Genomic DNA, 9,385 nt, shown 5'->3' with positions numbered 1-9,385 from the left:
ACAAACCGATCTTTAGTACTTAAAAAGTTACTTTAAAAATCTGTTTCTACAGAGTTAAAAACAGTTAAATTTACCTTGTAAAAGTAACTGTTGTCCATTTACAATGCCATCATAAATGTTTTGCAAAATTCATACACTTGGATGAAAAAAAGTGTCCTCAAAATTAAGGGGTCACATATGTTAAACCTATCTGAATCTTATTCAGAGGGGTAAATGTAATAATATTTTTTAAACATGTCCAGTACTTCCCCTTTTATACAAACATATTGCTGATATGACGATGCAAAACTAATTATTCAGACAAATCAAAGATTCAACCAGCAGCAACACTTGCAGGCCAGCTGAAGTAGAGTAGCGTTGTTATGATCAAAGACAATGCCTTTACAGACCCTTCAGGAAAAAAGGCCCACTTCTTAAATGCTGAAGTTTCAAATTGTTTGCTAGGAAAGCGGGATGCAACTATCTTCACATACACTGAAGAGTCTTATCTGAACTCGGACTAACTTTTGGGAAGGGAAACTCATGGCCCCAGAAAATGGAGTAGATTTTAACCTTTCAGTAGCCAATTAATGCAAGATTCATGTCAGACTCCTACTTTCTAGAGAATGTTTCTCAACCCCCAAAAGTTGAATTTATCTTTTCAACGTTGCTTCACCACAACTGTTACCAAACCATAATTTAACCAGCCCTAACTTAAAATAGTATTTTACGCGACCCTGATGTTGTTGTGACTGGTATCTGCCACTGATAAAAAGCAGGTTCTAGGTGAACGTGGCAATAGGAATTTAAAAGTTGAAAAGTTTAGTGATGCCATTTTGAGGCTGTTACTGTTCCATAGATATAAATACCATCAAAACCTGACAAATTCAGTGCATTTCTTAGCACCTAAATGAAGTGTACTGAAGAAGTCTATAAAAATATCACTGAAGTGTTCCGCTCCACACTACTGTCACATATTGCTGATCTGGCTGAGAAACAAATGATAAGTTGTTGCACAATATCCTTTGTACAAATATAGTGGTATAATAATCAGTCTCCAGAAGTCATTGAGCACAAGAAACAGGAAGGGGAGGCCATTCAACCCTTCAAACTCACTGTGCCATTCAATGAATCATAGCCAATCTTACTTCAGTACCATTTTCCTGCACTATTCCTTGATGTTTTTGATATGTAGTTAGCGATCAATCTCAGCAATGAACATACGCAAAAAGCAAGTCTCCACAGCTCTCCAGGGCAGAGAATGTCAAACATTCACCATCCTGAGTGAAAAAATGTCTCAATTCAGTCCCTGTGGCCTGCCTCTTATTTTGAGACCATCTCCTCTGGTTCTGACCAGGAAAACATCCTTCTTGCATCTACCTTTTTAATTCCTCTAAGAATTTTGCATGTTTCAATGAGAACACGTCCCATTCTTCTAAAACTCCAGAGAACAATCTATTTAATCATATAACAATCCCTTCATCTCAAGAATTATTTTGGAGAACCTTATTACACTCCCTCTATGGCAAATCTGTCTTTCCATGGACAAGGAGATCAAAACACCACACAATACTCAGTCTGGTCTCATCAAAGCTTTATATAATTGCAGTAAGACATCTTTGCCCCTATAATCAAATTCTGTTGTAATAAAGGCCAACAAATCACTTCCCTTAATTGCTTGCTATACCTGCAAGCAAGCTTTCAGTGGACAACTAACTGGCCAGAAAGCTAACCATTATTCCAATCTATCATATCCTGGCACCCACCTTTCCTGCTCTGTTGAATTTTATGCTTTCCACTTCAGTCAAATGGAAATCCATTAGCAAGGAAAGGTTCTTTTTCCAGGTACACATGAAACTGCAAAAAAACACACTGCCTCATCAAATCCACAAGAACACCCCCTTCCACTCAAGGTACTCAAATGCTAAATTAGTCAGATTAATTTGGAAAATCATGTTAAACTTTCATCAGTGACCTCAGGAATCATCAGAAAATCTGACATAACTCTTTCAGATAAATAAGTTTCTGCATGACCATGTTTGCCCAACTTGCAGCAAAAATGCATAAAGTGAAAACTTTTTCAGGCATGGGAGGGAAGAATGTTTGTATGGTGGCCGTGAGGGGCAGGAAAGAGAACAGAAAATGGAATAAATATTGTATTTATAAACCCATATTAGCAAAACATACAACAAATGATTCTTTATTAAGATTAGTCAAAAATTTAAAGTAGTGCTGATGGTAAATATCAGAAGTCTCATTGTAATTCGGCACAAAAGTCAGTCTACTTAATTGCAAATGTGTTTTTTTTATTTGCAGAATACCAAGCTCATTTTATCAATCTGTAAAGTTTCATCTTTATATCATAAACAATGATCAAGGGCAATTTAATTCTACTCAGATGATTTGTACTATTAGTCAGACCTGAACGACAATTGCCTTATGTTAATTCGCACTGTTATCCTGTAACAAAAACAGCACACTATAATCCATAATTGCATCTACAAATGTATTAGATATGATTAATCATGTACAATTATATACTTCTGCTTGGCTCACTTTTCAGTTCCAATCAATCCAATGACAAAGTGCTCAGCTCAACAAAAAAAATGTCTAAAAAAATAAAGCTTCAGCAAGAAGCAATAAGAATGTATTTCATGGTTCTATAATAGAATCTATAACATTTGTTTTACAAATTCCTATAACTCAGGCTTTTAGTGCTTAAAGGTTCCAAAAATGGACAGGATGCTTGTATACTCCCTCTCAAATCAATTACTGGAGCCCAAAATAGGCTGTCGACAAATAGGGCAGGTAGAGTTCTCAGAAAGCCAACGGTCGATGCAATGAATATGAAATTCATGTGCGCAAGGCAGCCTTCTAAGCTTGTTCCCAACTGCATAATCATTAATACATACACTGCAGGTTTTGCTGACTTCATTTTCTACACTAATGTTTCCATAATTCCGGGTCAACAGATTGTCTATTTGTTCTTTGGTCAAACCCCTCTGGCGCTCATCTTCATCATCATCATTCAGCAAAAAGAAGTGCGCAAGCCGCAAGATTGGCAGGGTACCATTTTCGACTAAACTATTTGTGTCTCGACTTTGTCGTGTCTCTTGGCTTTCAGCAGCATTGTCAAGGGTTTCATTCTGCATGCTTTCATTCATTTGCTCACTTTCTGATCGGTCTCCTGTTAATATGTTAGTTGATTGATTATTTAAATTCAAGAGATTGCTGTTAGGACTGATCTGCGAGCTTACTGAATCAGACCTCTCAGACTGGTTCTGCTGAACTCTTTGGTTAAGTTCAGAATCGGAATCATTCTCCATTAGAGAGCTTAGTTCACCGAATCCTGTCATAATCTGACGAAGTATTGACCTCAAGGCTATGGATGATGGCTCACCAAGCCCAGTTTCAGATATCCTGCGTAGAGGTATACGGATAGTGCTAACATAAGTCCTAATACCTGCAAGTTCAGACCGTGAGATAGTACGGCGGAAACCACCACTGTCACTTTCAAAGGTCACTGTATTTTCTGCCATTCGGACACGAGATCGAGTTCTGTTAGCAATACTGTCACGATCTCTACTTTCTCCAGGACGTATCCGTCTAACCTGAAGATCTAACATAATAGTCGGGTGCCTTCGAACAGCTACAGAGGATCCACTGGGATGGTTTACATCCCCCTCGTCTACAATTTGCTGTCTAATCATTCCACCGCCCATGGATTGCAAGGAAGGATTGCTGCTGACAGCCTGCAGTTCCTCAGTTGTCATGGTGGATTGGTCCATTGTCCGTTGCCTCCTCGTGCTTTGTCTTGGTTGTAAATAATCCTCCTGGTGGGATAAAGACCTATCCAAAAAATTTACAGGAACACTTGTTCTATGCAAGGGTGAACGACTCCGTCGGTTTTGAAAATTCCTGGAAGATCTACGTTGTTCCATGTGCCGTCGTGCACGACTCTCTCTCACAGTAGTTGGAACACTATGACTTTGTAACTGTGCAGGGTCACTTTGACGTTCCTGATTGTCTTCCTGTATTCTTCTAACACTATGCCGTCCTGCTGTTCGTCTTCCTATTTGTCGGTCAACTGTTGCACTTAAAACAGCTTGTCGGTTAGTGCTTGGTCTCCTGGGCCTTAGCCTACCTGTGGTTCTGTCAATAGTTGCACTTCTGAAACTCCTTTGAGTTGGACTAACTTGCGTGGCTCCAAGTTCTTCAACTCTCACTGTGCCTCCAAAATTACTTTCAAAATTGGTCACTTGCATGTGGGCTCGAGTGCGACTTCTTGTACGACTAGCAACAGGAGTCAATAAACTTAGCAGTCGAGCATCTTCTACATTTCTGTCCCTATTTTCTAGTGAAGACGTGTCCAAAGACTGACCGTTGCCGGCATCATGCTCATGATTAATATTAATTTCCAAGCTGAAGCGAAACTCGCCACTGTTGGGGTTTGTCCGACTAACAGCTCTCCATGTCTGGTTTCCACTTTGTCCACTGCGGGTGGCATTTCCTGAACGCCTGAATGTGTTTAGCCACTCAAGAAGGGAATCGCTACTGGAACTTTCCCCTGGTGTGTCAGAGCCTATACAGGGAAACAAAAATGCATCATGTTAAATCTTCCAGTAAAATTTTCTTACCTTGGTGCTCAGATAACATATTTCTAATTAATTAGATTAGACACATCATTATGTCTCATTCATTGTTAAAAAGATATGCATTCTTCAAATACCACAAGACCTAGCTTGATTGATTAGGAAATCACATACACATTTTGGTATTGTGGGTAGTTGGTGCCAAATGAGATATTTCACTGCTTCATAACAATACTCAGGATTAGGTGTCACAGCATTAGTTCACATGACCTAAAACTAAACTGCAACTTATCAACCAAAAACAAATACATACACTGCAGACTTGTTAACATACAGAAAGAGAAAATAAACCACACTTTGCATTTCTAGCATTTTCTACTTCATTTTCAAATCCAATTATTTGTTTTTTTTCTTTAGTAGTGTGCATGGCTATTAAGTTCAGACTTACATACTGTAGATAAAATAGGTGAATCCCAAGAGCCGTCTTGTTGGAAAACCCAAATGAAATAAATTAATTTACAATTAAGGCTTGTAGTTGACAAATTCTGTATTGCAGTTCCTACTGCAAAATATATTTCACGCAATAAATCTTAAAAATTGCATACATTTGAGAAGGATCAGAAATTGGGTGCCTATCAACGAAGGACTAAATTAAGGTCTCAATTAGAAAGGATGAAGGACGAATTGGGCATCATTTCCAAACAGATTGCAGAAAAACAGCAAAGATGCAAAAAAAAATGCGTCAATAAAAATGCAACAAGGAATCATGGTAGCATGCTTTGTCATTGCACTTTATGCAAGAGGAATAAACACTATGAATGATTAAGCATAAAAATTATTGTATATCATTGCAGTCTTTAAAATTTTGTTACAAATGTGCTGATCCCATTGTGAAAGCGTTTGGCCTATTTTAAAGTAATGCACAGGTCACCAGTAGAGCATAGAACCTCAATTTTCCTGAGGAAAATTCTTTGTTAATTGTAAAATTCCAAGTGCACCTTGCTGTCTTCTACAGTAAATGTTCACCTTCTTTGTGCATCTTTGCTCCTTTGGCAGCCATTGTACAAGCAAGCACAGTATGGCTAAGTAATGCTGCTGCTGTAATATCAAAACAGGGCAGCCATCATTTTCAGGGGAGAAGTGTGCAAAAAGACAGTCTAGAAATGATATTATTAGGAAGTATGCCACTTGGCACGAACCGGTAATTACATCTTAGGAAATCTCAAGCAGTAATATAGGAACCCAGACTTACCAAATTAAATAATGTTTGATAATCAGATTTAAACTATTTTTGTAGAAAGGCTAAAACAATTGTGTAATAAAAACAGAAATAACTGCAGATGCTGTAAATCAGGGGACAAAAAGATAAAGTTGTTGGAAAAGCTCAGCAGGTCTGGCAGCATCTGTGAAGAAAAAGAAATCAGAGTTAACGTTTTGGGTCCGGTGACCCTTCCTCAGAACTGATGGTAGCTGGGAAAACGTCAGTTTATGTGGAGAAAACAGGGAGGGGGATAGGGTAGGGAATAAACAATAGGAGAGCCTGAAGAGAGAGAACAGCAGTTGGATAGATAAAGAAGTTGATAACGATTTGGCTAGGAGGGTAAATAGCTATTCATGGGGACTGTTAGTGACTGACAATAGATAGTGTGTAATGGCAGGCTATGTGGTAACAAGGCCTGGTGTGTGGGGTACGGGCTAGGACATGGGAGAGTTTAGGCCCTAAAATTATTGAACTCAATATTGAGTCTAGAGGGCTGCAGGGTCCCCAAGCGGAAAATGAGGTGTTGTTCTTCCAGCTTGCGTTGAGCTTCGCTGGAACACTGCAGCAAGCCAGAGACAGAGATGTTGGCCAGGGAACAGGGTGGTGTGTTAAAGTGGCAGGCAACAGGTAGCTCAGGGTCTTTTTTTGCAAGTAGAACCTAGATGTTTTGTGAAGCTGTCACCCAGTCTACACTTGACTTCCCCGATGTACAGGAGACCGCATTGTGAGCAGTGAATGCAGTAGACTAGAATTTTGGGGACGGGAATGTGTGTCTGGGGGTGGCATCTTGCTGGAGGTGGCAGAACTGGTGTCTGATGATCTTCTGGATGTGGATTCTGTTCGGATGGTAGGTAAGGACAAGGGGAGCCCTATCACTGTTGCGGGAGCAAAGAGAGGCGGGCGAGGGCAGAAGTGCGGGAGATGGGTCGGACCCAGTTGAAGGCCCTGTCGACAACAGTGCTGGAGAATTCTTGGTTGAAGAAGAAAGTGGACATTTCAGAGGCTCCCTTGTTGAAGTTGGCCTCATTTGACAAGGGAGCCTCCAAAATACACTGGTAGGGCAGTAACCAGCCAAGTTGTATACCATGTAGTTGGGTACATACTATTGTTGTAGCTGCACTGGAACAGCTGGTCTGGGGCGCAGCTGAGATTGGAGCATCTTCAGGATGATTGGTGGAGTTGTCACTGTTAGTGTCCCACGGTAATGTCTGTAACAGGGTATTTAGCAATTTCTTGAAATTGCATCTAGTGAAATGGATCAGTTGAAAGGTCATAGGAAGACACTCTACTTGGCACATCTGGCTGAAGGCACCTGCAAAAATTTCAGGTTCATCTTTGGCACTAACGTGTTGGACTCTCCCATCATTGAGATAAGGATATTTAAAAGAGGCTTTTCCCTAGTTAGTTGCTTAATTGCCCACCACCATTTGCCTGCTTCAGAGCTGAGATCTGATCTAATAGTTAGGAAATGCCTATCTCTGCATGATGCATGCTGCTTCCACAGTTTTGCACACAGCATTCTTGTTCTGTAGGCTCACCAGGTTGACACCTCATTTTTAGGTATGCCTGATGCTGTCCCTGACATGCATTCTTCAGTGAACCAGGGTTGATCCCCTAGCTTGATGGCAAAATGGTAGAGTAGGGTACACACCAGGCCATGATGTTACAGATTGTAATGGAGTACACTAACGACCCACAGTGCCTTAAGAATGCCCAGTTTGGAGTTGCTAGATGTTTTGAAGTCTGTCCTATTTAGTATGTTGTCAGTACTACAAAACACAATACAGCATGCTCTCAAAATGAACATGGGACTTCATCTCCATAAGGACTGTGCAGTGGTCATTCCTACCATACAGTCAAAGACTAAAGCATTTCTGACAGGGAGATTAGCAAGGACAAGGTCAAACAGACTTTTCTATCCTGTTTGTTCTCTTACTATCTGCTGTCTAGCAGCTATGTAGCTTGGAACATCGAGTTGCTACGGAGTCCCTCTTGGTGATGGGCACTGCACTGTATGGGGGAATTCATTCTATAGGTCTGGGGTCACATGTCACAGACCTTTACTATACTCCCGACACACATGACCGTGTGGTCAAATTTCATCCTAACTCCACCTATGAATTCACTGACACACTGTTGGAGGCCGAATCTCAAATAATGATGAGACAGAATACAGGAAAGACAGTGCTTGGTGGCATGGCGTAAAGACAACAATCTCTCCCTCAATGTTAATGAAACAAAAGAGCTGGTCATTGATTTCAGGAAGCAAGGCGGAGGGCATGACCCTACCTATATCAATGGTGCTGAGGTAGAGATGGTTGAAAGCATCAAGTTCCTAGGAGTGACGATCACCAATAATCTGTCCTGGTCTACCCACATTGATGGTACAGTCAAGCACAATGCCTCTACTTCTTCAGGAGGCTAAGGAAATTCAGCATGTCTGTAAAGTCTCTTACCAATTTTTATAGATGCACGACAGAAAGCATTGTATCAGGATCCATCACAACTTGGTATGGCAATGGCTCTGTCCAGGACCGTAAGAAACTACGGAGAGGTGTGATCGCAATTCAGTCCATTACACAAGCCAACCTTCTATCCATTGACTCTATCTATACTTCTTGCTGCCAAGAGAAGGCAGCCAACATAATTAGAAGACCCCTCCTACCCTGGTTATAATCTCTTCCAACATCTTCCGTCAGGCAGAAGATACAAAAGCTTAAACACATGTACAAACAAATTCAAGAACCGCATCTTCCCCGCTGTTATCAGACTTCTGAATGGACCTCTCAAATTTTAGACATGAATGTTGACCTTGCTTTTTGTGCACATCCCCACAGCCATAACATTGTATTCTTCACTCTGTTCTGTTAACCTAATGCACTTTGTATGATATGCAACAAAAACAAAGTTGCTGGAAAAGTTCAGCAGGTCTGGCAGCATCTGTGGAGGAGAAAACAGAGTTAACGTTTCGGGTCCGGTGACCCTTCCTCAGAACTGATGGTGGCTGGGAAAACGTCAGTTTATATGCAGAAAATAGGGAGGTGGGTGGGGTAGGGAGTAAACGATAGGATAGAGCCCAAAGAGAGAGAAAGGCAGTTGGACAGACAAAGGAGTTGCTAACGATCAGGCTGGGAGGGTGAACAGTTGTTAATGGGGACTGTTAGTGACTAACAACAGGGGGTGTGTAGTGGCAGGCTATGTGGTAACAAGGCCTGGTGTGTGGGGTGGGGGGCTGGGACACGGGAGAGTTTAGGCCCTAAAATTATTGAACTCAATACGGAGTCCGGAGGGATGTAGGGTCCCCAAGTGGAAAAGGAGGTGTTGTTCCTCCAGCTTGCACTGGGCTTCACTGGAACACTGTAGCAAGCCAAAGACAGAGATGTTGGCCAGGGAGCAAGGTGGTGCATTGAAGTGGCAGGCAACAGGTAGTTCAGGGTCTTTTTTGCGAGCAGAATGTAGATGTTCTGCGAAGCAGTCGCCAAGTCTATGCTTCGTTTCCCCAATGTAGAGGAGACCACATTGTGAGCAGCGAATGCAGTAGACTAGATTTTGG

At 41.2% G+C, this 9,385-nt stretch overlaps 1 protein-coding gene across 1 annotated transcript in view; it reads right to left on the bottom strand.

The window, feature by feature from the left end:
• Window positions 1-2,264: 2,264 nt before the first annotated feature.
• The window catches only part of rnf6 (ring finger protein (C3H2C3 type) 6), a 35,760-nt gene continuing 28,639 nt past the window's right edge, over window positions 2,265-9,385 (bottom strand). Inside the window, exon 5 of the mRNA XM_048597581.1 lies at window positions 2,265-4,561. Coding sequence (XP_048453538.1) covers window positions 2,745-4,561 — 1,817 coding nt within the window. The 3' untranslated portion in view covers window positions 2,265-2,744. The remainder of the gene's footprint in view (window positions 4,562-9,385) is intronic.

Source organism: Rhincodon typus, chromosome 6 (assembly GCF_021869965.1).
Source record: "Rhincodon typus isolate 14 chromosome 6, sRhiTyp1.1, whole genome shotgun sequence".
NCBI lineage: Eukaryota > Metazoa > Chordata > Chondrichthyes > Orectolobiformes > Rhincodontidae > Rhincodon > Rhincodon typus.
This window is presented reverse-complemented; position numbering and strand designations above follow the sequence as displayed.